The sequence below is a fragment of the Narcine bancroftii genome, chromosome 9 (assembly GCF_036971445.1).
Source record: "Narcine bancroftii isolate sNarBan1 chromosome 9, sNarBan1.hap1, whole genome shotgun sequence".
NCBI lineage: Eukaryota > Metazoa > Chordata > Chondrichthyes > Torpediniformes > Narcinidae > Narcine > Narcine bancroftii.
In genome coordinates, this window is record NC_091477.1 from 120,046,573 (window position 1) to 120,063,743 (window position 17,171).

Genomic DNA, 17,171 nt, shown 5'->3' on the forward strand with positions numbered 1-17,171 from the left:
CAGTGGGTGGAGTAACATCATCAAGTCTGAACACTTCATCATGATGTACTACCCCAAAACATCAACATCACTTTCGCTTGTTGAAGCTGCTTAACCCACTGAGTTTCTCCAGCAAATTGTTTGTTGCTCCAGATTCCGGCATCCGTGGGTCTCCACAATGAGATACATTCAATTTACTGTCTTCTCAGCACATCCTAAAAGAGCCACATTAAAGAATGAAAAGATTCACAATCCTCCAGCCTTCAGTTCAATTACTGAACAACCAGTTTATATCAACACATGAATACAAGCTTGCATAATTAAACGATGCAAAAATAAAGCTTTCAGAAATAGTCATGGCAAATGAATTAAGGTTGAGGAATTCTCTTAATAAATACAAGACTACTAAGACCACAACAGACTAGGTATCAGCAGGCAATAGCATTATTTCCAATAAGAAAGACGTCTTAAAATATTCTTCCACAGAGATCTATAGTGGCAGAATGGATCACTGAAATTTCCCTCGCCCCCATCAATGTGATCTACTGGGATCGTTGCCTGAAGATGGTGCACAAAGTCACTGAGGTCCCCTTCCACCCTGTGCACAGCATCTTTTGGCTGCTCCCTTCGGGGGGAGAGATCCAGGAGGATCAGAGCCAGCACCACCAGGCTGAGGAACAGCTTCTTCCCACAGTCAGTGAGAATGGTGAACAACTAAAGGAACTGCTCACACTAACAATCCGAGACCCTTAAATTCACAAAACAATATTTATTTATATAAATGAATACTTGTCCTCCATATGTATTGTTGTCTTGTGTGTGTTATGTCTGGTTGTGAGTCTGCATGCTTTGCAACGAAGACGCTGTTTCGTCTGTGTGTACTTGTGCAATCAGATGATAATAAACTTGACTTGAAGAGGTCAATGTTCCATGTGGTATTTACCTTGGATGGATCACTGAAGGAGGTTGCTGAGCAAGATGATCTACTTCTTGTTTGATGACTGGATACCAGTGCTGGAATGTCAGGGTGTGTTGAGAATCATTCTGCTGTAAGTAGTAAAGACAGGATATTAACCAATTCAGAATAAAATTCTATCGCTTTAAACACAAGAAATCGAAGTAGGCCCTTCGTGCCTATATCATCTATTGAATCATTTTCCTGTGTTACCTCCATTTCTTTTGATTTCTTTAATATCTAAAATATATTGATCCCTTTCTTGAAAACGCTCAGCAACGCAATCTCCACAGCATCTCGAACAGATTTTTTTTTTTAATTTTATTCACAACACAGAAGTCAATTCCAGCCATTTAAACCCATGGCGCCCAATTACACCCAAATTAACCTACATACACCCCATGCATTTGAGGGTGTACAGGGAGAAGGTACAAACTCCTTACAGACAGCACCAGATTCAATCCAGCAGGGCAGGCGCTATAATAGCACTGCGCTCACCGCTATACTAATTATGCCATCCCTTTCTTAATTCTTTACACTGCTGCTCATCTTTGCTATGCCCAAGATCATAAGGAACTGCAGAGTTGCAAACGGTGCTCAAACCACCTCACAAGCAAACCTACCCTCCAGCGACACTGTCTATTACCTCCTGTTGTCTCAGGAAAGCTGGCAACATATTAAAGGATCTCTCTACCATGATCACACTCCCATTTCCCCCACCCAGTCAGAGAGAAGATAAAAGTGAATGAAGTTATGAGCCCAGAGGACCCCAAAACCCAGCAGCAATAGAAATTCACCAAGACAAATAGTTACTTAAACAAAAGTTACTTTTAATTTTCTTTCAACATAAAAACAGGATCAAACTTTAACTTACTATTAACTTAACCCCCTTCTAATTCTAAGTACACATGTATGTAATGTGTACAAGTTCAGAAAAGTTCTTTGATTCACAGACCAATTTCACTTCTCACTCTTCCAAATTCAGGCAATTCTTATACCGTGCATAGAATTTAACATTAATGAATCTTCACCAGGCTTTGGTACTTGAAAGGTAAATGGTTACCTCTCAGGAAGGTTCTTGTTGGTTTTCAGAGCAAGATTTGTTGCTCATTGGACACACACAAACTGATTCCTTCCGATCAGCCACTTCAGTTTTCCAGATGATAACCTCTTTCTTTCAGGTCATTGCAGAGTTCCCTTTCTGCTTCCCTTATCTCAGGCAAAACATTATACAGCCAGCAATCTCCTCTTGTATGGACTATAAGGACTTTGAACAGGCTGAACTCAGAACTCACAACCCGTCTTCAAAATGGGGTTTCAAACAAACTGCCAGCTTGCCATGCTGAAGAAACCAGTTCTATCTCTCTCTAAAGAAAAATCTGTTTTGTCTTCTCTCTCACTCTCTCTCTTTCCCCCTCTGCTTGCAAAACCACATGATCTTCTTAGAACAGCAAACTGCATTCAGACAGACTGAGGCACCAGACCCAATCTTCTGAGTCCGTTCACCTGTTGCTTTTCAAAACAAAAATCCATTACTCCACAGCATGTCCAATTAACACCTACTTGTGAAGTCTTTCACATTGTCTTTACAAAGGCACTGAGAGCCTGGACTGTCTGACATTTTAAAGGAGATCTGTGTTGTGGTTTGTGTTTACACTAAAAAATAAACCCACAGTTTATCTCCTTCAATACAAAATAAAATAAACAATCTATCATAATGAAAACACAAGCCTCCAGATCAACGGGCAGTTTCTTTTCACAGTCATCAGATGCTTGAATGAACCTTTCATTAGTAAATGAAGATGCCCCTGCACTGTTTGAACTGTACTTTGCTCTATACGCCAAAGTTGAAGGGTTCTATCCTGAAAAGTCGACTCTTCTTCTCCCACTGATGCTGCTGTCAACCTTTCCTATCATGAACCTGCTGAATGTCTTTTAAACTGTAATATCATCACTAGCACTTCCTTTGATAGCTCATTCCATCTCCCTTCCATCTTCCCACTCCCTTTATGACCCTCAAGTCCACTTTAAATTTTTTCCATCTCATCTTAAACCTTAATATCACCGCAGGAAAACAATCACCAAACTTTTGAAATCTTCTACCCTTTATCCCATGGCAGCTCACTAAAAAAAAAATTTGATACCTTTCTGACAAAGCCTTTCTCAAACACCTCATCTTGCAAACTGGTGTGCTCCAACAGTGCCTTTTTCAGCTGAAATTCTTCTGAGGCAGATGGCTGTGAAAGAAAAATTGAAAAACTAAATCTAAAGTATTGATGAACTTATTCAAGATCAATATCATCCAATTGTTGTATTATATAACAAATTCAATAAGGGAAAAACAGAACATGAAGTAAATACAAAAAGGCAAGTATCTAAATTTTATTGGAAAAGAATTGCTCTCACGACTTGGCAAACTCTTTTTCAAACACTTTCCCTAAGTCAGGTCAGCTTCAAATTTAACACGAGTTCTGTCTTTTCTCATTAAGCAATCAAGCACGCAGAACTATTGTAAAGTTCATCCACTTCTTCAGTGCTGTGCTCATAAAAGTACATCAACACAAGGAATGTAATACTAATTTTAGTTTAGGGCCCCATATAAATGGAAAGATATGCAATAGAGTCTCCCTACTCTATCTAAACCAGTGGTTCTTGACTTTTTTCCCCCACTCACATACCACCTTAAGTAATCCCTTATTAATCACAGACCACCTATGGTATAGGATGAGTGCTCTGTGGGTTAGTAAGGGATTACTTAAGGTGCTATGTGAGTGGGGGGGGAAACAAGGTTTAGAACCACTGATCGAAGCAAAGGCTGATTGACTGTCAACAAAACACTTGCAGTCACCAATAATCTAGAAGGGAGCCGGCTGCGAATGTCGGCAATGCCTGTGGCAGAGCCTTTCAAGTCAGCCATCAGTTCAGTGGTCCTGCTCAGTGAGCATACTGACACCACACTGAAGTATTCTTGCAGGCATCGAACCACGAGGTTTAAAAAAAGCACAATTTTTGTCTCATATGTTAAATAATTTATAGAACTTTTAAAGAATGTAGCATTAGTTCCAAATGAAATATGAAGTTACATTTAAAACCAATATTTTTCCAAGAATTTTACAATACACATATATAAAATTATTTTGAGGATTAATGAACTGCTGAGTTGTAATTATGTCTGTGTTCTGATCATCAGTTCATGAAGGAACAGATGAATGAATGGTTTATTGCCATGTCTACTGAGATACAGTGAAAGGTCTAGTTTAGTGTGCTATTCAGGATCAAGCAATTATCTTTGCTACCTAAAGTACACTGTTTAACTTGCTGGTTTTCTCCAGCTTTGTGTTTTTACTTCAACCACACTGTCAGCATATTTTCGTGTTTACCTACATATACTTAAGTACAGTATGTAGTACAATAATAAAAAGTGCTACAGGTAGTACAGTATGTTTCCCCACATCCGAAAAGCTTGGGACCGAACATTTTTCAGTTAAGTGGATTTTTCAGATCAGTAAATAATGGCTTTAAACAGCCAGGTAACATTAGCAAAACACTTGTATTGGTTAACAAAAGAAAACTGATGATCAGCCGTCACCAATCCCCGACACCTCCCCACCGCCGTCGCCAATCCCCGACACCTCCCCTCCGCCATTACTGACCCCCCCCCCCCCCCACCGCTCCTGCCCAGGAGGCCCTGATGATGCCAGGACAGCAGAGAACCAAGTACAGTGGAGGGTAAAAAAAGAAATGGAAAGAGAGAGGGGAGGGAGTTACCTGAAACGAGGGCAATCTCCCCATGTACTGCCTGACCCGCCGACTTCCACCAGTCACTCACTGATTGCTCGAGACTCCAACCTGCTTCTCTGAGCTTGCATCAAGCCATTCAGTGTCTGCCTTCTTAGCTGGTTCTGAGCTCTTTTGTTACCAAACTGACACTAACAGCCCATCAGAGTCACACATGAGCACGTCGGGTGAAAAATGTTTTTCCAACTTGTGATGTCATGTAGCCACCGAAAAACAGTTGGGACGATAGAACTTGCCATTCGGTCAACCAAATTTCAAATACGGGGGGAAACATAACGTATTACAACTGTTATAAAAGAATCTGAAAGAAGCAGGGTATAAGAAACTGCCCTTGAATCTGAAGCTTCATGTTTTCAAGCTCGTATCTCATCTGCCTGACAGAAGAGGGAGTATGACTGGGATGGGAGCTTTCCAGTTACAGAGAAAGATACAAACAAAAATCAATGCAGGGAAGGATAGGTTTAACTGCCAGTCACAACTCTGCATTTTTTTGCAGAGCTGGGCAGTGCAGTTCCTGCTTCCAGACAAGATGTTTTTCTATGATTCTTCTATCAAAAACAGAGACCTTTGGAATACGAAGAATTTCCTTTGACTTCTGTTGGTGTTTTCAGTACAGTTCATAAATAACAAAGGGTTTAATCAATTCATCAATTTCTGACAAATGTGACAAGGAAAGCCTCCAAACAGTACACTCTGACAGCAGCTTCACCTATAATCACAAAATCCAGGACATTCCAGTTTCAACTGAAAAACCAGCCAATTGTTGCACTGACTTGGTCATAAACATGCTCCCTATCCAATGGCTTCTACAGGCAAAATAATAATGAACGTCGATCAAATTATCAGCCACTTCACGATTACAGGGTTATGTTGAAACTGATTTTAGATAAGACAGCTGTAACGTCTGGAAAGTCTTGGTCGGATAAATTGGTCTCAGACTAGTGCAGCAGGTACACATGTCGATAAGGGGTATATGAACACAATTATCATGTATTGTAAATCTACTGTAGCTATGAAATGCTGGGAATTTAAACAGAAGATTCTTCCAGAAAACTTTCCATCAAGCTCAATTTCGGTATTTGCCAAGTGAACTAAAAATATACAAACTACTTTTTATGGAAGGAGACAGGGGAAAGTGAGGTGAACCTTTCAATGGTGACCTGATTGTTTTAAAGAGAAGGAACACTTTTTAATGGACTAAATAATTTTTCTTGGAGATGAAGAAAAAAAAATTGACAATTATCCCCAAAGCCTCCTGCTCAGTTTTAAAGCAGATGCTTTAAACCCCATGTGAGTAAACCAGTTTTTAGTTGAATGGCTAGAAATGCATTGTCCAGAGAAACTAGGAGATAAAAACAAAATTATAGCACCATAAATCGGAAGTGTAAATGCACTTCTATTGGTTTTCATGACAGAAAAGAATCAAAATGAAACTCCATATTCTAATTGAATACAAGCTAAAATTGATGGTTAATCATAGGCGAAGTTGGGTGACTCAGATTTCATTTTGGGTAATGAAAGATCATTCAAATGTTATATATCATGAAAGTCGAGGTTATTTTAGATTAATTTAAACAATCGTAAACAGAGATTAAAAGTATTAATGAAGCAGATAATATTCTACAAGTGCTAGAAATGCATGGTCAGATTCATCCCCCAAAAGTTAAATTGCTTACATAACTCAAACTAAATATGACCTCAATTGGAAATGGAGCAGAACACATCATTTGTTAATTTATCCCATAATCCAAGACATAACAAAGATGCCCTTTCTCATGAACTGACATCATTCTACTTCAGTATGTCCATTGAGAGTAAGCCTGGAAGAAAATGACAAAGTCATTTTTTAGGAAGGATAAATATCTCTAGCATATACTTTCATGGCACTTTAGATTATCAATAACTTCAAAAATTAAGCATTCATGACCTCAGAGATATTTCAATTACCTTTAACTATTAGATTAACAGTGGGTGACAGGAATTGTGAGGATACACTACTTCTGAAAGCCCATCGACAACATAGGATAAGAAATCAGAAAATGAAGAGGATCGCGGTAGTTTATTCCCTTCAACATCAACTCTCAGATTTTGGATGAGGCAAAATAAAAGTCATGAGCCTTTCCGATCAGAAAGGTTATCACACACCACAGTTCAACTTGTTTCGAACAAATGTGAGATTTTGCATTTTTTTCTTTCAATCTTTTTATTGATTTTATAATAATAAAAAAACAAACACCGTGTATATGGAATACAAAATAAGTACAGAAAAACACTTTATGCAAATCTATTATAATCAGTACACTTATCCTTAATCACTTTTAAACACTAAATTAAAGAATGATGTGAAATATTTTATTATAATATATAATATCCAATCCCCTTATCTAGACTGGAGATGCATGTCAAAAAAAAGTACTTCTCTACTTCAGAAAAAGAAAGCGCCCAAAAAATCATCAAAATTGTTATTGTTCGAGAAGTTTCGAAAATAATTCAAGATTCAATTTATTGATATAGTAATAGAACAGTGTCATATTACATGAAATTGCCTTTGAGCCTGCTGCAAAGCAGACAGATTAGCCACTGGCAGAAATCGCCTCAGCATCTTTTAAATTTCTTACAGACAGACCTACAGTGAGGGAAAGCAAAGCAAAAGAGAGCCCCCACCCCCCCCACCCCCAGAGTCACCAAGTATCTGTAGATTCACCTCCAGTGCAACCGCAGCCTCCAAGAGTCCAGTCCAAACAGAGCTCCAGATCTGAACGTCCGACACGGTCATGGACCCTTCATCTCCCTTGGCATCCCCTCGCATCCCGGTTCCGATACCTGGTACTCCCTCGGCCAGTTCGAGCTGGTCTCCGGCAGTCCGCAGCCTGGCCCCCAACAGCAATCTCCAGCAGCCCGCAGCTTCCGTGGGTTCCTCACCTCAAGTCCCCAGCAGTCCGCCACAGCCCCTCGTGGCTGCTGCCAATCAATAGGTGCCACTATCTTGGGCGCAGACCCCAAGGTCAAGGGATTCCAAATAAAACCACCATCGGCTCCCTCAACTGGCCATTCAAAGCCCGTTCAGAGTCGATGGCGGTCGACTGGGCAGCTGGACCCCATGGGACCACTGTATCTTCGCTTCCTTGCTCCATGTGGGTCCGTACCAGTGGCAGTGCTGTTGTACAATGACCATCTTTCTTACAAATGGTCCCCACATACTTTGAAAATTCAAATTCGTATCTTTGGATTTTCTCTAGATTAAGGCAAGACACAATTTCACATAACCATTGAGCATGAGTGGATGGATCCTTCCACCTAAGCAGTATTGTACATCTTACCATAGGAAAGAAAAAGATATTATTTGACATTTAGTTGCCATTAAAGTCACATAATTCTCTCCAGTAGTGTCAAAAGAAGTAGCTAAAGGATTAGGCTCTAAGTTTAAGTCAAGAATTATTGATAAAGTCTGAAAAATCTTCTAAGGCTCAAACAAGTCCAAACATATGGATTAATGTAACATCCGCATTGTTATATCTATCACAACTAGACTCTTATTCGGACAGATATGAGAAAGTTTATCTTTGGACGTATGAAGTCTATGGACTACTTTAAATTGGAAGAGAGAATGATGAGTACATAATTATGATTAACCAATTTTATGAGCAAATCCCAACTCTCTACAAATATTGAAAAAAGCAAGTCCTGTTTCCATGTTTTTTGAATTATTATTAAAAGAGCTTGATGCAATTTCAACAACATATCATAAATAGCAGATATTAAACCTTTCTGTCAAGGTTGTAAATTATAATTTGCATCAATAATATTCGGGTCAGGAGCATTGGGAAACTCAGAAAACTGAGAGTGGAGAAAATTTCTAATCTGGAAATTTGCTTACCAGTTGTTCAAATGAAGTAAGACTATTGTCAATAAATAAATCTTTTAAAACTTATAATACCTATTCCATTCTAGTCATAAAAAGTTAAATCACTCATGCAAGGTTTTAAAAAGTAATTGGATAAAATAGCAACCAGATCCTATCATCATTGTATGTTTAACTACTGAATCATCAAGTAATTTATTTTATTGAATTAAAGAAAAAAGTAGTGCATATCCAAGAACTACAGTAAGAGAGAATTTTCTTGCTGATTTCAACTCCAGTGTAACTAATGTTGGGCAATCCAGTTGATTACTGTAATACGTCCAAAACATGATATTACATATATTAACCGCCCAATAGTAAAATCTGAAATTAGGTTGAGCCAAACCTCCATTTCTTTTAGATTTTTGAAAGTGGGTTTTATTTAAATAAGGAGGTTTATTTTTCCATATGTGTGATGATCAATTGAATCAAGTGAGTCAAAAAAAATTTAAGAATGAAGGTTGGTATAGCTTAAAAAATATATAAAAATTTAGGTAAATATTCATTTTAATAGAATTAATTCATCCAACTGAAAACAAAGAGAGGGGTGCTTCATCTGGTTTAGTAAATTAAGAATTTTTTCTTTAAATAATGTTTATAAATTTTGTAATTTTATTGCCAAGATAAATGAATTGATTTCTGACAAACTTAAACGAAGATCAGTATAAGTAGGTACCAAGATTTTTAAAGGAAAAAGCTCACTTTTATGATGATTTAATTTGTAACCTGAAAACTGACTAAATTGAGAAAGCAAGGATAACAGAAGGAATAGAGTTTCAGGGTTGGAAATGAAAAGGAGAAGGTCATCTGTGTAAACAGAGACCTACAAATTCCTGAAATGCTCTCAGACTCTCAAAATGCAATAGCTAAAGGATTTAAAGCCAAATCGAATAGTAAAGGAAGAAGGAGGACAGCCATGATAAAGGTTTAGATTGTTGAAAATTGGTAATAGATGCTGTCGGAGATAAATATACAGCAATAGCTTAATCCATGTAATGAAACCAGATCCAAAGTTAAATCTTTTTAAAAACTCAAATATTCCACTCAACCCGGTCAAAATCTTTCTCTGCATCAGAAGGAATAACACTCTGGGACCACAGTGAAATATATAATATTCAATAACTGACAATTATTAAAATGTAGTGATTCAGCTGGTCTGAAATAATAGACGATGTGATATTCTCTAATCTGACGTCTAATATTTTAAAATCTATATTTAATAAATAAAGTAGCCTATAATAGGCACATTTAGAGAGATTCAGGCTTCATAAAATGTCATTGGCAATTTGCCAATTTAAAAGAGACAGAAAGGACAGAGCATAAGCAAGGTGCAAGTACATGAGACAATGCCATGGAAAAACTCCCCAGGGAATTCATGAGGGCCGGATACTTTCACGGATTGCAAGGAAAAAATTGCCTTCGCTATTTCCTCTTGTGATATCGGATCATCTAACAGCTTTAGATTATCTGAAAAAAGATTAGGAAAAGCTATTCATTAAACTCCAATCATTAAGAAATTCAGAAGTAAATCTCTGTAAATCGGTGTTTAGCGGCAAACCCTTTTAACTGATTGGCCAAAAGTTTTCTGGATTTGTCTTCATTTATATAAAATTGACTCTTATTCTTTAAAAATTGACTTTCAATTGGATATATCAAAAGAAAATCAAATTTAGATTTAAGCTCAACACACTTATATAAATCAAGTTTGGGAGCCAAAGCATATTGTTCATCTAGTTGTTTCAATTTGTCATCTAATTCATTTTCTTTTTACTTATTAGACTTTTTCTTAACATTTGCAGTACAAGATAATAATTTGGCCTCTAAGATAAGCCTTTAACACATCTCAATCCAACTAGAAGATTTGTCAGAGATATTAGTTTTAACAAAAAACTGATTTGTTCCTCTAAAAATTTCAAAATGTTTTTTATCAGATAATAAGGTTGAATTAAAATGCCAATGTCTATTAATTTGAGACATACCAGAAATTTAACAATAATAACACCGGAGCATGATCAGAAATGAGCATGGTTTTGAATTCACAAGATCGAGTCAATGGAATAATTTGAGTATCAATAAAAAAATTAATCATTCTGTGAATAAGTATGAGGGAGATGGGGGAAAAAACAGTATATTCCCTATCCTTTGAATGCAAAAAATGCCAAACATCTAAAATACCACATTTTAATAAAAATGAATGAATAAATAAGGCTGATTTGTTCAGAACCACTGGGTTGGAGGATGAGTGGTCTAAGATAGGGTCAGGCCAGCAATTAAACTCTCCACCCAGCACAAGGGAATATACACTTAAATCAGGCAAAAGGGAAAACGAATGTTCAAAAAATCCCGGATCATCAATATGAGGAGACATTGGTGAAAACCACCATTTTATTATATAATTTGCATGATTTAATCATAAAATGACCATTAGTATCAGACACAACATTAAGTTGAACAAAAAAGAATGGTTTGGCCCATAAGAGTCAACACCCCTCTGGCTTTAGCCTGAAATGATGAATGAAAGTGCTGCCCCTTCCACTGTCTAATAAGCTGCAAATTATTACATTGAATGTTTCCTGCAAAAGTATAACTGTAGCCTTAAACCGTTTAATGTGTGCAAATATTTTGCTTCTTTTTACAGATGGTCAAGGCCATTAATATTCCAACTAATTAAGTTAATATCAATATTCATTTTCTCTAATTAATAATGACATTTGTTTTGGTAAAAAACACACATTCCAAGTGGCTAACATTAGCAGAGAAATCAAAGTAAGCCATAAAAGATTAAGATAAACATGTCTATTTTTTAAAAAAACTTTATTTATATATAAAATACAAAATTATATATAAAAACCCATATTACAATTCATTATTTGTAAAATACATAATAATAGATTAGTAGTCTACCCCTCCCCCCCACCAATCACCCAACTACCAAAAAAACCACCTTCCCTAACCCCTCATATTAACGGAACCTTTTACAAATGTCAGTTATTGACATACCATGGTGAATGCCTTTTTGTTATAAAAAATAATTAAAGTAGTATATTCAGACCCATAAATTTTAAATATAGTTCCTATATTTCAGTAAAAAAGTAATTATTATGTAAATTATGTTATTTTTTCTTAAGAAATATGTTTTCAACTCATTATGCCATCTTTGAATATTTATCTCTACATCATCCTTCCATGTTACCGCAATACACTTTCTAGCCACAGCTAGAACCAAACGAATGAATGCAATTTGAAACTTATCCAATTTTAAACACAATTTTAAATTTGTCATATATCTTATTAAGAAAAGTAATGGGTCAACTAATAACTGAATATTGTACAAACATTCCAAAAATTCCCTAATCTTTGTGCAAAAATTTTTTTCACAAGACCAAACGAAATGTAAAAATGTCCCTTTCTGTATTCCACGCCGAAAACATAAATCTGTATCCCTAAAACCATATTGTATTAATTTCTCCAGTGTCAAATATAACTGAAGCAAAAAGTTATAGTTAACTGAACTATTCTTTCTTTCTTTGGCTTGGCTTCGCAACATGGTTACACCTTCTTCACACATCTTTATCTAATCTTCCTCTGAAATAAAAAATTGCAATTCTTTCTCCCATTTATCCTTTATTTTAAAAACACCAAGTTTGTTCATCTTTTCTTGCAGTAACGCATACATTTCTGATATAAAACCTTTCTTTAAATTTTCTGTAACCAGCTTCTCAAACCTAGTCAAACTCAGAAGCTGAAATTCCTGTCCAAGATTTTCCTTTATCAAAGCTCGCACTTGATACAGGTAGTAAGCAAATAGCGAGTTCACTGATATCCCAAATTTATCTTGGTTGAGCAAAAGAAAGAAAAACACCCATCTCAAAACAATCTCCGACCATTCTAATACCCTTCAATTCCCAATCTTTTAAATATTGACTATCCATGGAGAATGGGATAATCCTATTCTGATAAATAGGAGACTGTGCACCTTTAGTTCCAATTATTTGATCTCTCTTATACCAAATTTCCAATAAATGTTTAAATACAGGTACATTATAAGTCTTTAAAAAATAAGGTTTCCATTTATAAATAAAGTATTTAACATTACTCTCTGATATCTGTGAAATACTGGAAATTGCTCACTATCTGATATTCGGTTAATAAATTTCAATTGTGCTGCTACATAATAATTCTGAAAATTTAGTAACTGCAAATCTCCTAAAGCATATTTCCAGGTCAACCTTTGCAAAGGGACTCTAGATACCTTACTTTTCCATAAAAACAATTGAACTGAAGCATTTAATTCCTTAAAAACAAACCTTTGTTAAAGAACAAAGAATAGATTGAAAAAGATATTGTATACAGGGAAATATATTCATTTTAATACAATTCACCCATTCCATTAAAGTCAAAGGTAGGTCCTTCCATTTACTCAAATCTGCCTTAATTTTTTTCAATAAAGGTATATAATTCAACTGATACAACTGTTGATACTCCACATTTACTATCACTGATAAACATGTCTATGAAAGGTCCAAATACAACTCCAAACTAAATTTCAATCCTCCCCCCACCCAAAATAAGAAAATTATCCAAAAGAGGGCAACATGCTATAAACTAACCCACCAATCTTCCCACTGGCATAGCTCCAATTCTAATGTAATCTTGCTGGTACTTCGAGACTAAACAGTTTGTTTCACAACTAAAAAATCCAAGGACAATTTATGACTGTTTGAAATTCTTTCACGAGATTAAAAATACTGAACACTATCTAAATGTCCTTGTCCTAAATAAATTCTTACCACTTATAATACTGAAATAACAAAGAAAAGAAAATCTGAAACATCCTTACACTTGTGAGAGATGAGTAAAACTAATATGAAAATATGAAAGATGAAGAAATCTAATATGAAAATATGAGAGATAATACAGCCAGTATGAAAGGATAGATAATAGATAATAGAATGTAGGAAGTAAAGTTAGTTTGAATAAGATAAGGGTCTTCTAGCCTTAGACAGAATCAGGAAGTTCCGCATATGTAATTAGTAAGCCTTAGACAGAATTAGCAAGTTCTGGGTCTGCATATAAGAAGTTAATAAGCCCTGAGGGTTGGGAAGGTGTGAATAAGGACAATGGCATGATGGGACAGAGACAGGATACCCCCTGGTCCTCCAAGTTCACAGAAACAGCACGTAGGCAGGTAGGCAGACAGGATTGCTTGCCTAATGCCAAACTCATCCAGGAGGCAGAAGAATGTAAGGGGGAGGGTATTTCTCTTCTTCTTTGGCTTGGCTTCGCGGACGAAGATTTATGGAGGGGGTAAATGTCCACGTCAGCTGCAGGCTCGTTTGTGGCTGACAAGTCCGATGCGGGACAGGCAGACACGGTTGCAGCGGAAAATTGGTTGGTTGGGGTTGGGTGTTGGGTTTTTCCTCCTTTGTCTTTTGTCAGTGAGGTGAGCTCTGCGGTCTTCTTCAAAGGAGGTTGCTGCCCGCCGAACTGTGAGGCGCCAAGATGCACGGTTTGAGGCGATATCAGCCCACTGGCGGTGGTCAATGTGGCAGGCACCAAGAGATTTCTTTAGGCAGTCCTTGTACCTCTTCTTTGGTGCACCTCTGTCACGGTGGCCAGTGGAGAGCTTGGGAAGGCGATGGTCCTCCATTCTGGAGACGTGACCCACCCAGCGCAGCTGGATCTTCAGCAGCGTGGACTCGATGCTGTCGGCCTCTGCCATCTCGAGTACTTCAATGTTGGAGATGAAGTCGCTCCAATAAATGTTGAGGATGGAACGGAGACAACGCTGGTGGAAGCATTCTAGGAGCTGTAGGTGATGCCGGTAAAGGACCCATGATTCGGAGCTGAACAGGAGTGTGGGTATGACAACGGCTCTGTATACGCTTATCTTTGTGAGGTTTTTCAGTTGGTTGTTTTTCCAGACTCTTTTGTGTAGTCTTCCAAAGGCGCTATTTGCCTTGGCGAGTCTGTTGTCTATCTCGTTGTCGATCCTTGCATCTGATGAAATGGTGCAGCCGAGATAGGTAAACTGGTTGACCGTTTTGAGTTTTGTGTGCCCGATGGAGATGTGGGGGGGCTGGTAGTCATGGTTGGGAGCTGGCTGATGGAGGACCTCCCATTTTCTTCAGGCTGACTTCCAGGCCAAACATTTTGGCAGTTTCCGCAAAACAGGACGTCAAGCGCTGAAGAGCTGGCTCTGAATGGGCAACTAAAGCGGCATCATCTGCAAAGAGTAGTTCGCGGACAAGTTTCTCTTGTGTCTTGGTGTGAGCTTGCAGGCGCCTCAGATTGAAGAGACTGCCATCCGTGCGGTACCGGATGTAAACAGCGTCTTCATTGTTGAGGTCTTTCACGGCTTGGTTCAGCATCATGCTGAAGAAGATTGAAAAGAGGGTTGGTGCGAGAACACAGCCTTGCTTCACGCCATTGTTAATGGAGAAGGGTTCAGAGAGCTCATTGCTATATCTGACCCGACCTTGTTGGTTTTTGTGCAGTTGGATAACCATGTTGAGGAACTTTGGGGGGCATCCGATGCGCTCTAGTATTTGCCAAAGCCCTTTCCTGCTCACGGTGTCGAAGGCTTTGGTGAGGTCAACAAAGGTGATGTAGAGTCCTTTGTTTTGTTCTCTGCACTTTTCTTGGAGCTGTCTGAGGGCAAAGACCATGTCAGTAGTTCCTCTGTTTGCGCGAAAGCCGCACTGTGATACTGGGAGAATATTCTCGGGAACACTAGGTATTATTCTATTTAGGATAATATACTGAAATAAACTGTATAAAAGTTGGGTGAGCCCCAGTGTGTGTGTGTATTCCCAGGGTAAGGGGAAAACACCCACTTTGCATTGTTGCATAATAAATGTTCTTTGTTCTCAATTTTTGTCTCGAGCAATTTCTGTGAAGGTACTTCTGTTTCTCACACACTTAAAAAATCCTATATTCATTTTAAAGGGAACTTAAAGAAGTTATCAGACAGTTTCAGTCCACTTATTAAGGTCTAGAAATAGACAAAATGTCTTCCAAATGTTCCTGGGCTTCCTGAACCACTTTTTAGATTTATAAGGAAGTAAGACTCAAAGACCCGTAGAGAACAGCAATGCAGCTTTACAGGTATAACCTCTGTTAGCAGCACGCTCCTTCAATACCTCAGGGTAGGAAGTCTTCCATAATTCTGATGCGTTGAACGCAATATACAAGCATCCCTCTATGATGAGATTCACATATAATGAATGGCACTAAGATATAAATGAAATGTATTCCGATTCTGGCAATGAAATGCTTCCATTCTCAATGTTGCAGGTTGAAAACTACACCAGAAAAATCCAAAAGGATTGAATTTATGAAGCATTGTCCCAGGCCTTGGGGAGTGGGGGTGGGGGGTGGGGGGTGGGAGAGAACTGAATCATGGGACAATAGGTGGAATGTACAAGTAAATTTAAGGAAGATGCAAGGATGAGAATTTTTCAGCATGGAGAATTAAAGTGATACTAAGGACAGAACATGAAAGCCAATCACTTGAGCCTTGATACCTTTGTATTTTCACAGTGGATACCTCATAGTTTTACACAACTATTATTTGGATTTCCTTGCCTTGAGTTTTTCTCAGCTCAAACTTTGTGGTTGGGGTGGGGGGCAAGACACCCTGTTTTTTTTTAAAAACATCAAACATTGATATGTTACAATAACATTTTGCATATATTTTCTGACATGCAACAATACAGAGCATTAGAAGATGTCCAAAATGGATGGCTACATTTCCCAAAGTTTGCAGTCAACAGAAATGATAGAAAGCAGTGAGGCATAGCTCCTGAGTAACTGAGCTACTACAGCAGACAGATAATATCGGGTTATTCATCTTCACTTTGGTAAAACTCACCTTAATCTCTATTAACTAAGTCATTCAAAAATACAGTGAGTCCAGCATTTTGCCATTGTTGAGCTTGGTAAATACAGAAAGGCAATAAGAGCCGAAAAGATCCCAGGGTACAAGACAAATACTGTTGAGCAAAGGGGAAAGATAGCAAAGAGGTAATTAATCAGTTTTATCATTTATACTGCATGGTGTAGGGATAGCAAAACTGCCTTTTCAAACAGTATTTGCTTAATATTATATGTTGACACTGTGTTAAGAGTGGAAACTGAAATATCATTAATTTTCAAAACATTATGAGTAAAAATAATTGTGTAATTTATAAATTTGAGACATTGATTGATATCTTCTGTTAAATATGTTGTCATCACCAGTGCTGCAAATTCCACAAGGCATTTATTAGGAATATATTTCTCAATTACTGTGCCAAAACTTGTCCGACAGCATCTCCTTGGAATCCGATATCATTAAAGTTTACTTCTCACGCACCAAGAACCTCACTTGAAACAAAATGAGTGAGGATTTTTAATTTTTTTTTAATGTAATTATTTTAGACTTTCAAAACTAATAACCTGCAAAGACCTTTTGACCTCACAGATTGTTGTCTGGCACGATCAGGCTGAGGCCCAGTTCCATGTCAAGCACATCACCACAAAGTATTACTACATGGT

The 17,171-nt window shown here is 37.6% G+C and overlaps 1 protein-coding gene across 2 annotated transcripts in view; it reads right to left on the reverse strand.

Moving 5' to 3' along the window:
- skila (SKI-like proto-oncogene a) overlaps nt 1–17,171 on the reverse strand; it is a 98,871-nt gene that overhangs the window by 25,216 nt on the left and 56,484 nt on the right. For both annotated transcript variants that reach the window (XM_069897520.1, XM_069897519.1), the window contains exons 2-3: nt 3,079–3,171; nt 923–1,026 (exon numbers count right to left, since the gene is read on the reverse strand). In XM_069897520.1, coding sequence (XP_069753621.1) covers nt 923–1,026; nt 3,079–3,171 — 197 coding nt within the window. The remainder of the gene's footprint in view (nt 1–922; nt 1,027–3,078; nt 3,172–17,171) is intronic.